Consider the following 18,491-nt stretch of genomic DNA (forward strand, 5'->3'; position numbering starts at 1 on the left):
TTGGTGCGGCACGAAATTAGGCTTAACCATGAAGCCAAGCTAATACCACCAAATAATGACATCACCAGGACATTAAAATTGTTTCTTGGGTCATAATATTTATATATATACATAGGGAATGACTAGGAGTCCAATTTTTCACTCAAGTTTTCCCTTGTTAATCACAAAACCCTCGATGGCTGCAAGAGCAGCATACAACCTATTCTCTGCTTCCTGGAACACGATAGATCTGTCCGAATAAAACACCTCGTCGTCAACCTCCTCGTGATGACGAGGCAAACAATGCATGAACTTCCAGTCAGGCTTGGCACCTGCCTTTTTGGCCAGCTCGTTGGTAATCTGGAACCCAGCAAATTGCTGAAGTTTCTGGAGGGCCTCTGCTTCCTGACCCATGGATACAAAAGTATCGGTGACGAGAATATCAGCCTCATGTGCAGCCTCAAGAGGATTGTGAGTCAATGTGAAGGCTGCCCCATTCTCTTGGCCGATTTTGGAGGCCTGCTCGGCAATTGAGGTGTCAAAATCAGCGCCTGTAGGAGTAGCCACAGAAACGTTAATTCCAAACCTAAGAGCAGCCACGGCCAGGTCGTTGATCACGTTGTTGGAATCACCTATCCAGGCTAGCTTCAAGCCTTTAAGATCCCCGTAGGTTTCCTTGATCGTGACAAGATCTGCAATAGCTTGTAACGGATGGAACTTGTCACAAAGGGCATTTATTATAGGAACTGAAGAGTGCTTGCACAGTTCCTGGATCTCGGAGTGACTATTCACACGTGCAAAAATACAGGATGTCATGGAAGACACAACTCTGGTCGTGTCATAGAAAGACTCGTTGACGCCTAATTGAATGTCGTCCTTTCCAAGAAACATTGGGTGGCCTCCGAAATAGACGGCCGCTCCCTCCGTGGAGATTCTGGTTCTGGTTGACCTCTTAGAAAAGATCAGGGCAACCAATTTACCCAAAAGAGCTTCGCTCACTTCTTTTGGAGCTTTTTCCCCGGACTTGATCTGGGTCTTGAAATGAAGTGCTCTATCAACCAGTGACTTAAGTTCGGTGTTCGACAGCTCCAGCATGGAGACCAAGTGTCTTGGTGAACTAGAGGCAGGAACAGTCATTGAGAAGGATCTAGAGAATTTCAAAGATGAGCTGGCAGCGAGTCTTAACATTTTGGAAGAAGAAGAGGAAGAAGAAGAAGAAGAGAGCAGTAAATACCGGTTTCCAAAAGGGTCTAATGTTTCAGTATATATATATCAGCATTGTCGGTGACTCAACAGGAATCCAAGCCGAAAAGGGTAATTTTTACTAATTTTCCGCGGTCTCGGGGAGAACTTGGAAACCGTGCACGACCTTGAAAGTTCTCGGGTGTTGCACGGTATTTGTGTTTGCACGTCCTACCGATATTACGATGATCTAAAGACACGCTTGACAAGACATCATCAGTCTTCAGAGGACCACATAGCCTCCATATGCAATGGCTTCCCCATTCAAAGTCGATGATAGCACTAGGAGATTACTCACGCTGGATAATTTCCTAGATGGTCTGACCATTGGCGAGTTTGTTGAGGAGCTGTCCAAGAACCACTCGTTGCAGGATGATGAGGTCAACAGTGTCAAATACCTTGACCCCAAACCATACATACGGACGTTCGAATCGGCATTAAAGATCTTGAATCGTCTAAGTGAAGAGTCCATACAGAAGAAGAGACAAGCTGAAAAAGAGGTTGAGAGATATGAATTGCAACACTCCCAGAATGTAATGGCCGTGGCAGCAGATTTTGATGTATGTATATGGAACGCGTGATTTGAACAATTCCTTACTAACCAAGCAAATGCAGAAAATGACAACCCGATTTGCTACGCTGGATGACCAGGTTACCAGGGCTTCGTCGGTAATTGTTCCGTTAGGCGAGAAACTGACAAAAGTCAACAGGTCAGGAGAACACTCCAAATCCACTATATTTCTGATTAAATGCTATAACGCATTTCGGGAAACTGGTGAGCCCTCGCAGGAGCTGAAGGCTCTCGGTCAGAGCAGAAGTGTTGACGATAGGCGTGCTTATGCCAAGCACCTTTCTTCGTTGTCGTCGCTGGCCAAGAAGCTCCAATCTGATGATCTACCGGGATCCGAGCAGTCCACCAACACGATTCAGAAATACTCCGAGACGTTTGAGAGAGACTTACTTGATGAATTTCATGAGCTTTATCGTGCCTCTGACTTTAGACAAATGAAGAACACTGCCGATGTGCTGTTCACGTTCAATGGAGGATCGTCTGTGGTGCAATTCTTTGTCAACCAACATGACTTTTTCTTGATATCGGGTGAAAAATGGCTTGATAATGACTCAATTGCCATGGACTCAGCTTTTTGGAAGAGAATGTCCAATTCAGACAGACATGATCTTTCTGTTGATAGCGCCACATCCAGTCTTATGGATGAGTTTGTGGAGGTGGTGAAGAGCGAGTATCCCATTATAGGTCAGGTCTTCACAGACACGGCCACTGTAATCAGTGCTTTTATCTCCAGATGTTACGTTCAGCTTATTGAGGCGAGATTCCAGTTCATTCTTAAGACGGCAAACTCGCTGTCTGCTCTTACATATGTTCGGTGCTTGCATGTGTTGTACGGGTGTCTTGGATCAAGGACGAGAGTATTGAAAGATTACTTTGATTCTCACTCCGAGATTGCCGTTTCAGAACTTTTAGACCAGTTGAGCACAGACTTGTTCTATGAGTACGTGGGTAAGAACAAGTATTTTGAGGTTGAAAAAAGAAGCTTTGAGGAGGTTGTCTACTCAACCATCTCCAGATTCGAAAGCGAAAACGAAAAGTATACCAAGAATGAGAACCTGCGACAGCGGATCAAGCAGTTCCAGATACAAAAGACTTTGGAAACCCAAATTCAAGCACATGAAGCGCAGCCACTGCATATTGTGGATGACTTAACCGAAGAGGAAGAGGAACTGGAAGGAAGAGAGTATTTCACAGGAAAGACCAAATCGTTCCTGCGAAAATATACGGGTCAAAACAGGAAGACCCAAGCAAAGAGGTTTGGAGGCTTATCCACATTCATGAGGAATCACTCTGAGAGATCATCGTCCATAAGAGATCGTCTCAAAACAATGCAGATACAACCCGAAAACGAAGAGCTTCCCAGCCTTCCAAACTCAAGCCCAATCACAGCCACCGGGACACTTTCGCTTTCTAAGGTGGATAAGATACTCAAATCGTGCGTGGAATCACTCGCAAGAACCGTGGAGCTTGTTCCTTCAAAGGCAGCAGACTATGGAATAGAGATTTTGGAAATCTTGATCATGGGAATTGGTAAGTCCTACGTCGCAGTTGGTCTGGAGGTAAGCTACACTCTGGGGGTGACAAATCAACTGTCCTTGAATTCGTATTCACCTGTGATATTGGACCACCTAGCCATCTTCAGAACGTGCTCGGACATATTGTTCCTGCTTTCTTCCTGCATCCAGACTATCATTTTACCATTGACTGCGAACTCGCCAGCCAATAAGGCGAGATTGGTGGACGTCACTAATGGATACCTATTAAGATGTGAACTTTCTCTGGATTTGATTTTGAGAGACACCGTCACCGTGATAATGAACCGTGTGTCCTCGTTACTCTCAAGACAACCAAGAAAGGAGTTTCTGGCCCAAGCAGAATCTACCCAGGATGAGACCGAAACTTGCGCTGCTGTTACGGAGTTTTTGAAGGAATGTCATCTGAAAGCCACCACCTATCTACCGGAGGATACTCTCATTGAGCTGTCCAAGCAAATGGGCGAAGGTCTACTGGGTCTTCTCTTTGAGCATCTAAGAAAGTTCAAAATATCGACGATAGGTGGTCTTACCCTCACCAAAGACTCTGTTCATTATCTCGCGATGATCAATTCGTGGGGGATTGAGTCGCTAACAGAGAACTTCACTGTGATCAAGGAAGTGGCCAACCTCTTCTTGGTTTCGTCCGATTTGATCCAATCCTTGGTGAAAGAGGGACATCTGGCCCAATTGAAGCCCAGTGTTATAAGGCAACTTATTGTGTTGCGTTCTGATTACGAGGATGCCTTTTTACAGGGTTTGTGAGTTGGAAAGGGTCATTAGTATAGCATTTCAATCATAAAGATCACCTTCTCTTGTCGATGATAGTAGGAAACTAAGCTTGGTCTGTAGCTCCATGTTGGTTTTGTCGTTATCAATTTTCAAGCATTCGATGTCTAGATCGTGTAGATCAATATTTGTGTGTAAATTACGAGCTTTAGGAGGTACTCGTAGACTTCTATCTCCTTTGGCTGCTGAAAAATCCCCAATTGTGTCGAGATTCAGACCATATCGAACCATAAAAGAGTGGTTAAGCCTTAAAAGCACCAAATACGCTCTCAAGACGAACAAATAGGATTTTGTGGTGGGTGATGTTTCAAGCTTTGAAAGAATATCATATCCTGGGGAGCATACTGCGACGGTTATTGCCTTCACCACTGTATAAGCTTCCTCGAGTGTGTTGCAAGTTATGGCATTAAAACATCTGGAAATATACGAAATATAATCCAGATACTCTAGAGCAGCATTTTGAGTTGAAAATCTGACTTCGTTGAAGCAGAAAGAGCGGCCCAACGTGGAAAGTGCTTTTCGTCTGCTGGTGACGTTGTTTTTGAAGACTCCAAAAAACGAGTGGAGAAACGTAAACTCCACATAAAAACGACTCGAGACTCTTTTTCGATAACTCACAGCAAGCCTGAATCCTTCTGTGTAACTGGTCTCTATCAAAGACTCGTGTTTCTCGTAAAGCTCTTGGTGTATCGCCAATGCTATCTCTCTGGTTCCAGCATTGCTGGAAGACTCGAGCGCAATAACTGTCGCTATGCAAATTCTTGGATTGGCAAGTCCAAGGCGGATAATCAGACTGAGTAGTTTTGTAGCTGTAAATGCGTAGTCTGTTTCATCTTGGAGACATGCTCCTAAGATTGGCTGCAGATGATCTTGCACCAAAGACGTACAGATGGCATCCACCAAGAAATTGTTGGACTCGCCGTGAAATGCAGTTATATCGATCTTGGAGCTTCCGGAAACATTGATGTTCAATCCCACTCGCTTTAGAGTCTCTTTTTCCGCATGCTGTAGAAGTCTCGTGAAGGCATTGATGATGACCTTCTTGGTAGGCCTCTCCAGTTCAGAGCTCTCGTTCAGAGACACAGAAAGAATGTTTTTGATTGCCATAGTTTTGAAGAGAATAGGATCAGATGTGCAGATGTTCAACAAATTTTCAATGGCCCGAGACCGCACGGAACGGTCAACCTTTGGGCCAGAGAAACACAGCAGAATTCTCACCAGAAGGCTTCGAACGGTATCGTTAGTCTTTAGGCCCAACTTTGCTGAAATAAAGATGTCTTTTGTTCCAGGCTGGTCAAACTGACAGAATGATCCAAAATGACCTATTAACGATAAAAGCCTCATTAGTTTTCCGTCGTAGATCACACTCAAGCCGGACATGGCAGAATCAGCAAACGGCTTGATCAGCCTAATGCATGAAATGGCAGCAGAAGCAATTCTTCTGGAATCACCTGTAATGTTTGAGAAAAGCCAAATACATCTAACAGTCTCAGCCAGCTCCCTATTATCGAGTTTGGTTAGTCTTTGCAATAAGACCGACTCACAAGTCCTGGCGAAGTCTGGCTTCAGGTTTCTGTTCACCACCAATACGTCTCTGAAGATATCCAAGGAATAGGAAAACATGCACCCTGAAGCTTCCAGAAAACATTGCAGTGATACTAGCAGATCCTGAGATATTAACATTCCATCACAACTAGCGATCATGCTCAGAAACAGCATCGATCGTTTGGTCTCGGGACTGGGCTCTTCGGAGGGAACTTCGAAGGAAACCCAATTCGAAGCCGTGCCTATAAGATGGTTGCACATGTTCAATATTGAATCGTAATATTTCTGAGGCTTTTCACCCTTGTGGAGAATATCCTCAACAAAAAACCGATGTACCAGGGCATAAGCTTCGTCGCTTTGGTCCAATACTGGGAGGATCACCTTCATGATATCTGATGCTATCAACGTCGGATCATTGCCTTCTTCTTCGCATTTCACCAAGGGATTCACCCAGTGCTCTAGCAAGATTTCGACGGCCAGTTTTCTGATAGAAGTTTCTTCGTCGTCCTTTCTCAGAAGAAAATGCTGCGATATCATGGTCTTGAGAATAGTCTGATCAGTGAGCATGTAGAGTTCATTACATGTCTTTATAACTCTTTTCCTTACAGCCACTGAATCATCCGACATGAGTTGACACAATAAGGGCGTAAAACTCAAAGAAGTCCCGGAGTTGGCCTTGCAATACGAAGACATGAAGTCCACCACTGCGTCTCTAACCAACGAAGACTCGTCCTTGATTCTAAGCTCAACAGCTTCTTTCACACCGGGAAGTAAAATAATTGCGGGCTGAATATTCGTGAGTAGCGCAAGGTTTTTTATAGCCCTTGTTCTTGCTTTTATTCGGGGGTGGTTAAGCGAGGACAACATAAGAGACAGAAACTTCTCGTATAGAGTGACCAGTTGACCTGCAGCCATGACATTCTGATGAGGATCCTCTTCTTTTAAATCAATGACTTCCAATTGGTCGATTCTAAGACATTTCTCGCTCCTAGAATTGAGGTAAATTTCATAAATGCTGGATATTTGGTCCGGGGAAACCTCTGACCTATTAGTCTGTGCCATTCGAACCAGCGAAAGCATATTCAAGCTCAGATACTGATAAGCTCTTGGTGAATGATCCTGCAAAAAAAATAGAGATTGAAAGTAGCTTCCAGTAACAGTTTGGAACCCTTCCAAAGTCATTGCTTTCAATCCCAATTTCTTTAATTCGACGATCTTACACCCAATAAGCCCGATCATCTCCAGAGCAAAGGCCTCTATCACGGCATTGTGCTCTTCTGATGTTGCCATATACACCAAGCCTTTCGTGAGAAAAAATAAAATCGTCTCAGCAGCAGGCCATTCGGGGAATTCCATCATCGCCAGAAGATCCTCCACGAAAATTTCGAATATTTTGCGGGTGGTTATTTCGGAATCGGTCACGATCTTGGATAGTAACGAGCTGGTGAGATTCGACACTGTTTCGTCCCGTTTTGTCGTCTGTTCGTCAATAAACAGTTCAAAACGATCCAACGTCGATTGTAGAGCTTGCTTCTTGGAATTGTCAATATTTGCATCTTGGGAATGGAAAATTGACCAGAAGTCCTCGTTGAAATCGAAGGTCTGGGGAGAAAACGACTCCGTCACAAGATTGACCGTCAGCATCGTAAAAACGCTCACGCATAACCCTCGAGATGTTTTGAAGGACCTTGCTGCTGAACTGGTGGAAGGAGTTTTATCAAAATTGAGACATAACTCTTCAATGATGTAAGATCTTTGGCTTTCAGCTGAAGAGAATATGGCAGAAAGTAACTCGCTAAAGCTAAGTCTTAGTTTGGCAATGTCCCAGCCAGAAGAAACTCTTTTGTTTGGGACATTGAAAAATAGCACCTTTATCGTGAGGTATTCCAGTCGTGTTATAATACTCTCATCCATAGTATTTTCTCTGATGTAATCTGAGAGTTCGTTGATGACAGAACATATGCTCAACACCAGCTCCAATGGGGCAGAAGTTTCAGTTTCAGTAGCATAAAATGGTCGAACTCCATCGTCAACTATGGAATATATAGTATCGACAATTGTCTCCATGAGAGGGCTCAGATTGAGCTGTTTCTCGGAGCTACCAGACTTCAGTAAAGAGAAGTATGTCAGACAGGCGGCACAAACATGCTTGGCTAGAAACACCAAAGTATTATTTTTGTTCATGTGGGTCCATGTTTTCTCTGTCATGGGTTCCAGAGTCAAACGGATGCATTTTTGAATCCGAAGCAGATATTGAGTCTCAAGTTCGAGCATCTGGCGAGAGTTTCGTAATCGGAGCAAGCATGACTGGATCAATGTCATAGCCTGGTTAGAAAGCATATAGCAAGTTTCAGAGGACTCGCAATCATCGTCTTCAACCAAAGGCTTCCAACAAGTTCTGTCGCCAAAATCAACCTCATTATCAGTAAGACCTATCCGTTGAAGCAGATTCACCAGCTCTATCTTAGCCTTCTGATTCCCTTCAGTAGACTTGAAAGCATCTTTTGGCTCTGCTTCTTTGGATCCTTGGTACTCTATTTTTCGTCTCTTGTGCTCTTTCTGAAGCTCGTCAATGGGACGCTTGATAGGCGACTCGGGTATGGAAGAGACCGCGCTCTCGGTTTCTCTTCCGGCATCCACCTCTGCGGCGCTGGCCAATGCCACTCGTTTTACCTTGAAATCAGGTTTGATGTGTTGACCTCGCAGAATTCTACCAACTTTTTCTTCGAGTTTGTGTCTGAATTCCTCGAGTTGCGGTGGTATTGAAGCATTTGAAGGTGCAGATGGATATGCATGTGTGATGCTGAATGCAGGTTTTTTGAATTGAAGGCTTTGCAGCTCCGGGATGTTCGAATTAACAAACGACAACACTTCTTCCATAAATGTGGCATCTTCCATCAACTTTAAAGCTTCGTTTCTGCCATATCCGGGTACTTCAAATGGCGGGATCGAGACTCTGGCTGGGGCTGCAAGAGGAACAGCTGCAAGTGTTAGTAGTCAATCAACGAATAGGAAATTTCACAGAATTACCACTTACCATCTTGTCGAGGTATCAAATAGCTCAGCGGAGCCGACGAAATAGCCGAGACCAGCTCAGTTGTTACTCCGTCTGGAGCCATGTTCAGCTGGTACGCGTGGAGAAAAACGATTCAGAGCGGGTTTCAGTTGCCAGTGAAAAATCGTCAAAAACGCGTAGTTCGGGATGGTTTGAGACTGTAATATTGTTCACACAGCTTGTGTCTCTGGATTAGTTGAGTTTTGATTGTTTTTCCGGTGCTTTTAATGTGAGTTCTGGCGGCGTCAAAAATCAAAACGCGATCGCTTCCTAATGGTTAGAGCGATGAGCCATAGAAATCTCAAAAGCCACAACCAGTCTTAACCTTCTCGGGTATTCTTTCTAGATGCAATTGCTCTTCAACCACACCATCACATGTCTACATCCATATATTCGGCGACTCCGCTTTCAGATGCCGATATTGCGGTGAAGGCAAAAAAATCTGTGGAAAATGAGCTTGTTTGGCTAATCTCAGAGGTGATAGTTCCTGGCTTGCCCTCCTTGAGAGATACATTGGACTTCTGTCTACAACAAATTGACGATACAAACGAGACTGAATTCAAACTGCCATTATCGTCACACAACTCGGAGATCTTAAAAGGTGTGATAACGAGAACTAATTACAAAATAACGGCTTTGAATGTCTCCATACGAAACATTAAGACCCTGAACAGTGGAAGACCTTACAACATCCAACTTAATCCGGGCGAAACTTTGATTTTGAAACAGGTTTTGTCTTGTCACGACTTTATATACAACGCTATCAGCATCATAGACAAGGTTTATGGCAGTCATCAGGATTCGTCAATTCCCCAACTGACTCCCCTGGAGACGTTTAACCAGATGCAGAAACTGGTCAAGGCGATTCAGACTGCGAAAGATGCTCTGAAAACACCTCCGAGAAGCATTTTGTTTCCTGAAACCAGACTTGGCTCCAGAAAATTCACGCCGCCGCTACCCTCTTTGGTTTCGCTGGACATCTTTGTGAGCAATGCCGATGTGTCTATAGATTTCAGGAAGCTATCTCCAGTAACTGCAAAACCGTGGGGAATTATAGTCCATCCTGCGCAGAAGCTGAGTTTCGCGGATGTGGTAAGAACGAGGATAAGTCAGGACAGAACGATGTCGGTACCAAACATCATCAAGGCTGAATACAACAAGCTGGTGACGTGGATAGACGAAAGGAAGCAGTCCAAGGAGAAGCAGGAATCCAGTCCTTTGTCTGCGGTAATATCGCTATTCTCGGGCAATAATGAACCTACCATGAACAACCTGCTCAAGACTTCCAGCAAGTATCTTGAGGAGTGTGTGACGTTTGTGGACTCGTCCAACTCGCCAATCGTGGTAACTCTGGATCAGTCGGCCGAGATTATGAGTCCTGACCCTGTACTTTTATCAATCAGTGTGAAACTGGAGAGTTTGGAGAAATGTTGCACGAGGTTCTGCGAGAACCTTGAGACACTTCTGGGATTGGTGCATTGAGGAAGTCTCCGTCAACCGTTGCTTCTATACGTTCTCTTCATATTTCTGCAATAGAACACGCAAACGGTCTTTTTCTTCTCCAGAACCTTCTAATTCTGTAGAGTTAGCTAAATTTTGAATGACAACTTGTCTGTATTTTTCTCTCTTGGTATTGACCTCCTCTTTGAGCCTGTCTCTGCTCTGTTCCAAATCTGCTAATAGGGCTTCAATTTTAGACAGTTTCGCCTCAACATCAGGTTCCACAAATCTGGACAGTATGTTTTCATCCATGGCAGGGTTTTTATCTGCTTTGAGCTCGAAGTGTTTCTGCACAGAGAGTATCGTCTTGAGCCTGTCATGGTCTTTGGTAGCATTGCTGAGCATGTCATTGCAGTCATCCAGTAGGTATATTGAGCTCTGAAAGCGGGTAATTGACTCCGCGTACCACGAGTTCTCCATTTTCAAACCAATTTTGTAATAATATTTACTTGTTGTTTGGTAACAGACGAAAATAATAGCTTAGTGTGTAGAGAAGCCAAACAGGGAAATAAATAAACCTCACGCGTCGCGATTTGCTTGCGCACGCCCAGAAATAATTAAATTGACTCTTTTCACAACGATCATCTTATTAACCCCACGTATTACTCTATAACAACCACTTGATGAACATATTGGAATTAGGTCTTGGATGACAGCATGATCATTACACAGTCCTAGTTCAAAGCATCTCTGGCAAAAGTGGGCAAAACAAAAGAGGCCTCGTGGATATCCTTGTTGTAATATTTCAACAGCTTCTTCTCCTCCTCTGGCGAGAATGATCTCAATGGCTTGCTGACATCGGCAGAAGCATCCTTGGAGCACACCATGAATCCGATTTGACCGGAGGGGTAGGTTGGAATGGTGACATAAGCGTACTCAGACACAGGGAACACACTCTTGCACGCCTTCTTCAGGTCCTTGATGATTTGCAAGTGCAAGTAGATGTTCTCAGCCTGGGTGGTAATGACACCCTTTTCAGTCAGGGCCTCGTTCAAAAGCTCGAAGTAAGGCTTTTGGAACAAAGACTCGGCTGGACCTTCTGGGTCAGAAGAATCGGTGATGATCACATCAAAAGTGTTCTTGTAGTCGGCCAAAAATTTGAAGCCGTCGCCGATATGGACTGAAACCTTTGGGTGCTCGTAAGATTTGGACATTTCTGGCAAGTACTTCTTGGAGACCTTGATGACGGTTTCGTCGATGTCACACAGAACAGCCTCTTCAACACACGAGTGTTTGACGATCTCTCTGAGCACACCACCATCACCACCTCCAACAACAAGCACCTTCTTTGGGTTTGGGTGAGAGTTCAAAGCCAAATGGGCTATCATCTCTTGGTAGGAGAATTCGTCACGTTCGGTAGCCTGGATGACTCCGTCCAAAACGAGTACGTTACCGTAGTCGGTGGATTCGAAAACCAGGACGTCTTGATACTTGGATTTCTCGACGTGCAAAATCTTCTTCACTCTGAGAGACATGGCCTGACCGGGCCACATGGTGTCGGATATCTCGGCGAACCAGCCGTCTGTACTTTGGTTAGGACTGAAAAACAGAGAGAATCAAGTTTGGAACCTACCTTTGATTGTTGGGTGAGACAATGACATTATACGAGTGGAACTAATCGTACTATGGGCTAGATTCAATACTCTGGTAGCAAGAGTTCGGAAAATCGTGGAAAGCAAGCTGGTAATTTAAGGGTCCAAAGATGTCGACCATGCGGTTCTCATAAAAAATTGTGAAAAATTAGGCTTATGTAAGCAAGGTGGGCTGAGGTGGGCGGAGCTAGGTTACACAGAATCTAATTATGGTCAATAACTTATTTGTTTCGTTTAAATACGAATATTCACTCATTCGGAATTGTTTGTCTCCTTTTTCGCATAAGACTCCGCTTTAGAATCCGCATCCGACGCGTATCCAACCGACTCCACCTTGGAAGCCACATCGGCTTCATCTAGACCTCTTTCTCTTGCCAATTGCTTCAGTAGCTTCTCACGCATCTTCAATTCAGCCGCCTTCCTCTCTAATTCAGCTGCACGTCTCGCCAGCTCCTGTGCAGACCGTCTCTCCAGCTCCTCGAGCTTAGCCTGTTTGGAGACAAGATTGTCGTGCTTTAAAACGTACGGAACGGTCTCGCTGATCTTGCGCAGCTGCGAATGACGAACATCTGAAGTTCCAGATCTCACACTCACTGATGGCGATCCCGGAATTGTAGGCGAACCTGGGTAGATCGAGTCCCCACGAATAGTAGACGATGGAGTTCCTGGAACAACGGCCGATTCCGTCGATTCTGAAGGACGACGAAGTCTGACGTGCTCAGGTACTGGTGAAGAAGGTACAGCTTCGTTCGAACCAATCAACATGGACTTGACGTTACCATTCTTCTGGGTCGTATCATGCGATTCCGAATCCGTGACATCTGGTATTGGAGATGCAACAGCGGTGTTGGTGTTAATTGTTGCCATGGAACGTGAGTTTGCAATAGCGGCCAGGTTGGACAAAGATGGGGGTTCACTCATTCCCACACCGGTCTCTGTTTCTCCTGTCACCATCATCAGCTTCTCGGTTCTGTAGGCCTCGTACAATAAGTCGTGGGTAATATCCTTCAGATCCTGTAAATGAGAGCCCAGAACCACTGATCTCACAATGGAGAAGTCGGAAATCTTGGGATCTTCTGCATTGACGATACCCCATGGGTATTGCCTTCCTCTTACGGTAACACCATCCACTTCAAATGTCTTCTCGCTGGACACAACTGCAAAAGGTTGCAGACTGGATAGAAACTTGTTCTCATCCACAGTTTCAACATCATCTTCCTCTTCATCGTAAGAGAACTGAAAGATAGGAATGTTAAATCTCTCAATGTCCTCGATAATACTTCTCTTGAACTGGATCAGCTCTGATGGCTTAAAGCTGTCCGCACGTCCGATTATGGGAATCACGTTCACATACTTGGACAATTTTTTCATGGTAACCACGTCGAGTTCTCTGAGTCCATGACCCGTTGGGGTAATGAAGTAAAGGCAAACATGCACACGAGTGTCTTCAAACCTAGGGTTTCTCTTGACACGGGTCTCTTCGGCCAAAACAGAGTCGAACTGCTGTCTCAAATAGTGCACAATCTCACTGTAGCAGATCTCATTGTCTATGTTCTCCCCAAACCCAGGAGTATCAATGATACTGAGCATCAGCTTGGAATCATCCTCGTCGACAATGTCAACGGTTGTCTCGGTAATGGCAATTCCCGGCTCTTCATGAGCCAGAGTGGGGTCAAAATGGCGCTCCACCGAGGCTGCATCAACGATAGCACCACTGACATTGGCAAAGGTCAAAGTCTTGGGAATATCTCCTGAATATCCTTGGAACTTGTGTGGGACGACCTGTTGATCCATCAATGCGTTCACAAAAGTCGTTTTTCCAGTGCCTGAGCTGCCGCAGATCATCATCGTAAACTTGATACCTCTTCTCTGATCCTTTTGACGCCTCAGCATGGCCGACGAATTCCGTTCCCTTGCAACCATGGTGTAGTAGACTGAGAGCTACGCGGATCTGTGATGGGCTCTAAAAACAGACTTGTCAGACCGCGAACAAAAGTACTAGCAAAACAATTAAGCAAGCCCGGTGTTCAAAATCAGAAATTGAATCGGAGATTGAATCGAATATTCAGTCTTCGGTTCGAAATAGCCAAATCGCTCTGGTTGAATAAACAACACATTGTCCTTTGAGACGCGTCCGGTTGGCATTTTCAAGAACAGAAGGTACATTGCAGCACGTGACTAATATAATTCAGGCACTACCATGTAGGTTTCTATGTCAGGAGACGTTATGGGGATGTTCAAATGTGCTGAGTTATTCTGTTTTTTTTCGCCTTTGGTCGGGTTACGTTTTCAAAGATATCCTGTGAATTTCCAATGTCTTACAAGGTATGTTGTGTGACTCCGTTTCGGCAAATCAGGATGATGTGGCAACTGCGCTTCAGTACTAACTTCCACCTTAAGATACTCGCTTCCACAGCAGCAGCAGCGCTTGACAAAGAACTGATGTCTACCGGTGGATTCTCCATCTTCCAGCTCATGGAGCTGGCCGGACTTTCTGTTGCTCAGGCCGTCTATAAATGTTATCCTCCAGAAACGCACCCGAAAGTGCTAGTACTAGCAGGTCCGGGCAATAACGGTGGTGACGGACTGGTAGCAGCGAGGCATTTGAAACTCTTTGGATACAATCCTAAGGTTTACTATCCAAAGAAATCGAAGGGAGAGCTTTTTGATGGATTACAGACACAATTGAAGAGTTTTGGCGTAGAGTTCGTCGGTGATGGAGACGAAATCAGACTGGAGATGCAAAAAACGGACCAGATCCTGGATGCTCTTTTTGGATTCTCGTTCCACCCACCCATCAGAGCTCCGTTCAACGAGATAGTGGCTATCATGAGTACCACTGACAAGCCGGTTGTTTCGGTTGATATTCCTTCTGGATGGGACGTGGATGAAGGACCAACTGGTGAAGTGGAGAACTTCCTCCCAGAAGTGCTAGTTAGTTTAACTGCACCCAAACCCTGTGCAAAACTATTCAAGGGACGACACTTTTTAGGCGGAAGGTTTGTTTCTGATGAACTGGCAAAGAAGTGGGATATTTCAATCGGGAAATATGAGGGTGTCGACCAGGTGGTGGAGTTGGAGAGACAGACGTGAAAATTTTACCCCACATTAGTGGGTCGTTAAGTATACTAACGTAATATTATGACAATGACGATCGCACAGTTTGCAAAAAAACCGTAACTTACCCTCTGTGCATTGTCTTCATGAATGCCAGTCTTTCCAAAAAAATAAGCCACTAAAAACTACACCAAATCTCTACTTCGCTATCTACAGATAGCGCTGACAGCTTTTATAGATATCAAGGAAGTGTCCACGCTAATTTTACGTTTCATTGCTGAAGCCTTATCCTTAGGCGGTGATGGTATGTCTGTGCACGGCTCCTGCTCTCGACATCGAGTTGTTTTCAGCGGGGTTTTGTGTTGAATATATTGCGAAATTTGCCTTGGATCAATTTGTTGCAAATATTCAAATTTGTTTTTACTGCACCGACTGTAAGACTCAATAAGCGAACACGCGTTCACATCGTGGCTCCTCCATACTCGCTGCTGCCAACCACACCGTCCGTTACTCCCGTTACACTTTGTCATTTCATTCGATTAGTTGAAGTTTTGCTCTCCCGCAGATGGGAGTATTATAATTTCGAATTCCAGTTTTTCCTCTCACAATAGAGAGATTTCAGCTTTTCACCTCGGATTTGCATGGCTTGTTGAGCCCCACGCGCTATAATGATAGACATACAGCCCACATCGCCCCGCCGAGTGAAAGTTTACTCGCTACAAGGCGATAGGTGGATTGACCGCGGAACGGGCTATTGTTCTGGAGAGTTGGATGCGGAAACTGAAAGGCCAATTTTCATAGTGCGCAACGAGCAGGACGACACCGAGGTGCTATTAAAAGCCCCAATCGAGGGAACCACCCAATATCAGAAACAACAGGATACATTGATCGTGTGGACGGATCCGGATGGAAACGACTTCGCACTTTCGTTCCAGGAGCTTGAGGGATGCTACTCAATATGTGACTTCTTAATCAGCGTTCAGCAGAACATCGAGCCCAACATCTCGCTTGTTGCTGTGGTGCCTGTTGGATCGGATGGTGAGATCACGGAGATGATAGCGGGTCCTGTTCCTCCTCCTCCAGAGCCAAAAGATGAGAACTTGCCTGAGGTATTGGACTACTTAAATCAGGGCTCCAAGACCACGTTTTTTAGAGAGTCTATATCCAAGTTCATAGACTCGGAAGGATATCTCAGCAAGCTGGTGGACGCCTTCAACCGGAACGAAAAGGGCCGAAATCTCACCAACTTGCACTATTTGTGTGACATAATCAAGACTTTGGTGTTCTACAACGATACAAACATCCTGGAGCAGTTTCTAGACGACAATATCATCATCGGGGTCGTAGGAATTCTGGAGTACGATCCCGATTTCCCTTCCTACAAGTCTAACAACAGAGAATACATTAGCGACGAGACCAAGTTCAAGGAGGTTATTCCTCTGAACGACCAGGAAACGAGCGATATCATTAAAAAGACCTTCAGGCTGCAGTTCCTGAAGGATGTGGTATTGGCAAGACTTCTGGATGATGCCACTTTTGGTTGGATAGCCACGTTAATCTACTTCAACCAGGTCAAGATAATCAAGTTTCTGAATGAGAACGAGCACTTTCTATCCAGTCTGTTTGCGATGTACCAGGGTGACGATTACGTGATCAAAGATGGAGTTTCGGATGAAGCCAAGAATGAAGCAAATAGGGTATTGACACCTAAATCTGACGGATCCTGCTCTTCGCCTTCAAATGGCGATGCAGATGCAGACCCGCAGGATGCCGATGAACTGCTCCAGAAGAAACGAGATGGAATCAGGTTGGTTCACCAGTTCGTGATAGTTGCCAAGGGCCTTCAAGCAACTGCGAGATCGCAGTTCTATTCTGCCCTAGTAAAAAGGGGACTATTCAAACTCATTGGGTTTGCATTCAAAGATATCCACACTTCCAGCAGAGTTCTAGCAACGGAGTTGATCGTGTCCATAGTAGAACACGATGTTTTGCTAATCAATGGAACCCAGCCTGCTACTGACGACATAGATGAGATGCCTCGTGAAGACGAGTTTGGTGATGAGAACTCTCTGGAGATCAAGGAGCGGTTTTTGTCTGATGATATGACTCTTTTTGCACTGCTAACATTCATTTTGCTGGAGGAAGAAGACATTGGTCTCAAAACCCAGGTTTCAGAGGCCTTAAAGGTTTTGCTTCATCCATCGCCGTCTACTGTTTCTTCTGCAAACTTGTCAGGTGGGTCGCTGGGCCCATCATCATTGAATACCACCAATTATTTGACTGCATTCTATTCGAAGGTGTCACCAAGCCTGTTTGAACCGCTTGTCAAGGTGGCCTCTTTGGCTTTGAAACCAAGATCTTCGACGCCTCTCTCGGACTCAGACGGGGCCGTCACTGCTGTGCCGTCTTCATCATCTTCAGAAGAGTCCAAGTTCAGCTCGCTCAAGCGCCACGAGTCGGTGTTGCACCAAAACCTGTGTGAACTAGTATCTTTGTGTGCCTCCGAACACGAGAAACACCTCTCGAGATCGTTTTTCCTAGAAAATGACGTTCTTTTGGGTGTATCATACCTGGTCAACCCTGTTTTTCCACTACAAACTCGACTTGGTGCGGTTAGATGTCTCAAATCCATCTTGGTTCTGAACGATGAGTTCTACACCAGGTACATCATCAACATGGATGTGTTGAAGCCAGTTGTGGAGCTGCTGAAGGAAACGAATAACTCCAATAATCTGGCCAACTCCTGCTGTCTAGATCTACTCAATACGTTGATCCGTGGAGACGCCAATGGAAGCGTGCCCAACAACCGGTTTGTGCGGGAGTATTTACTATCTCAGTATGAAGACACTCTCATGCTTAACTTCCTGGGGAGAGAGCTGGTCCAGAAAACCAAGCTGGAAAAAAAGGCGAAGAAGCAGGAGGAAGAGGAGGACGTTATCAGCGACGAAGATCTTGGTGGAAACACAATGACATCGCCAGATCCTGATTACGGATTTGGGGATGCAACCGAGGAAGTTCTTGCGAAGGTCACCCCGGAAAAGAGGTTGTGGGAGGAAAGTGATGAAGGAGGTGAAGCTGAATCCGAGCAGACCAGCAAGCCCACCGGCAATACCGGCCAATCGAAGAAGAGACAGAGTCCAGCAAAAAATCCAGTGAAGGATTCAAAAGGGAAACTCAAGAGAGAAAAGCTCAAGAAGCAAAATGACAAGAAGAAGGTTTCGTCAATCTTGAAGTCCAAGTTTGCGCATGCCGGAGCGAAGCTGTTGAACATGAAGAAGGAAGATTGAAGAGGAGACTTGAAGCTATGAGTGAGGCAGATCAGGCCTAATAGTGAATGAAATCAAGCTAGTGCTGAGTGATTAGTCAGTTGAATGAGTGATTCAGTGAGCACCATCCAGTGTAATGTCATATTGATTTTGTATATTAATTGAACCATGGTGCGTTCCATGATATCGTATGCGTTAGCAGTTTCCGTACTCGTGATCGTTTCTCGAACTAAATACCTCATTGATTGAATCAATTTAATCAACAAAGAGATCCTCATTATAGAACATATATCTTACAACTTTTCATCAAAATATTGGAAAAGAAATGCTCTTCATCTCCTTATACACTGCCACGGCTGTGCA

At 44.9% G+C, this 18,491-nt stretch overlaps 9 protein-coding genes across 9 annotated transcripts; 4 read left to right on the plus strand and 5 right to left on the minus strand.

Annotated features, from left to right (window-relative positions):
- Positions 1 to 138: 138 nt before the first annotated feature.
- On the minus strand, positions 139 to 1,167 carry KUCA_T00000553001 (uncharacterized protein; the record flags this gene model as incomplete). Its single annotated transcript, XM_022605102.1, has 1 exon — positions 139 to 1,167. The coding sequence occupies one exon, from the start codon at positions 1,165 to 1,167 to the stop codon at positions 139 to 141; it is 1,029 nt and encodes a 342-aa protein (XP_022456604.1).
- Positions 1,168 to 1,472: 305 nt separating this feature from the next.
- Positions 1,473 to 4,089, plus strand: KUCA_T00000554001 (uncharacterized protein; the record flags this gene model as incomplete). The annotated part of the gene is made up of 2 exons (XM_022605103.1): positions 1,473 to 1,781; positions 1,837 to 4,089. 2 exons carry the CDS (start codon positions 1,473 to 1,475, stop codon positions 4,087 to 4,089), a joined length of 2,562 nt encoding a protein of 853 aa, XP_022456605.1.
- Positions 4,090 to 4,116: 27 nt separating this feature from the next.
- KUCA_T00000555001 (uncharacterized protein) lies at positions 4,117 to 8,777 on the minus strand (the record flags this gene model as incomplete). The annotated part of the gene is made up of 2 exons (XM_022605104.1): positions 4,117 to 8,639; positions 8,696 to 8,777. 2 exons carry the CDS (start codon positions 8,775 to 8,777, stop codon positions 4,117 to 4,119), a joined length of 4,605 nt encoding a protein of 1,534 aa, XP_022456606.1.
- A 311-nt stretch (positions 8,778 to 9,088) lies between these two features.
- KUCA_T00000556001 (uncharacterized protein) lies at positions 9,089 to 10,195 on the plus strand (the record flags this gene model as incomplete). The annotated part of the gene is made up of 1 exon (XM_022605105.1): positions 9,089 to 10,195. The coding sequence occupies one exon, from the start codon at positions 9,089 to 9,091 to the stop codon at positions 10,193 to 10,195; it is 1,107 nt and encodes a 368-aa protein (XP_022456607.1).
- Positions 10,196 to 10,219: 24 nt separating this feature from the next.
- KUCA_T00000557001 (uncharacterized protein) lies at positions 10,220 to 10,633 on the minus strand (the record flags this gene model as incomplete). Its single annotated transcript, XM_022605106.1, has 1 exon — positions 10,220 to 10,633. One exon carries the CDS (start codon positions 10,631 to 10,633, stop codon positions 10,220 to 10,222), a length of 414 nt encoding a protein of 137 aa, XP_022456608.1.
- A 254-nt stretch (positions 10,634 to 10,887) lies between these two features.
- KUCA_T00000558001 (uncharacterized protein) lies at positions 10,888 to 11,814 on the minus strand (the record flags this gene model as incomplete). The annotated part of the gene is made up of 2 exons (XM_022605108.1): positions 10,888 to 11,735; positions 11,787 to 11,814. 2 exons carry the CDS (start codon positions 11,812 to 11,814, stop codon positions 10,888 to 10,890), a joined length of 876 nt encoding a protein of 291 aa, XP_022456609.1.
- Positions 11,815 to 12,057: 243 nt separating this feature from the next.
- On the minus strand, positions 12,058 to 13,728 carry KUCA_T00000559001 (uncharacterized protein; the record flags this gene model as incomplete). The annotated part of the gene is made up of 1 exon (XM_022605109.1): positions 12,058 to 13,728. The coding sequence occupies one exon, from the start codon at positions 13,726 to 13,728 to the stop codon at positions 12,058 to 12,060; it is 1,671 nt and encodes a 556-aa protein (XP_022456610.1).
- A 390-nt stretch (positions 13,729 to 14,118) lies between these two features.
- KUCA_T00000560001 (uncharacterized protein) lies at positions 14,119 to 14,898 on the plus strand (the record flags this gene model as incomplete). Its single annotated transcript, XM_022605110.1, has 2 exons — positions 14,119 to 14,130; positions 14,206 to 14,898. The coding sequence occupies 2 exons, from the start codon at positions 14,119 to 14,121 to the stop codon at positions 14,896 to 14,898; spliced, it is 705 nt and encodes a 234-aa protein (XP_022456611.1).
- A 632-nt stretch (positions 14,899 to 15,530) lies between these two features.
- KUCA_T00000561001 (uncharacterized protein) lies at positions 15,531 to 18,149 on the plus strand (the record flags this gene model as incomplete). The annotated part of the gene is made up of 1 exon (XM_022605111.1): positions 15,531 to 18,149. One exon carries the CDS (start codon positions 15,531 to 15,533, stop codon positions 18,147 to 18,149), a length of 2,619 nt encoding a protein of 872 aa, XP_022456612.1.
- Positions 18,150 to 18,491: the final 342 nt, after the last annotated feature.

This window comes from Kuraishia capsulata, genomic scaffold (assembly GCF_000576695.1).
Source record: "Kuraishia capsulata CBS 1993 genomic scaffold, Kuraishia_capsulata_scaffold_1, whole genome shotgun sequence".
NCBI lineage: Eukaryota > Fungi > Ascomycota > Pichiomycetes > Pichiales > Pichiaceae > Kuraishia > Kuraishia capsulata.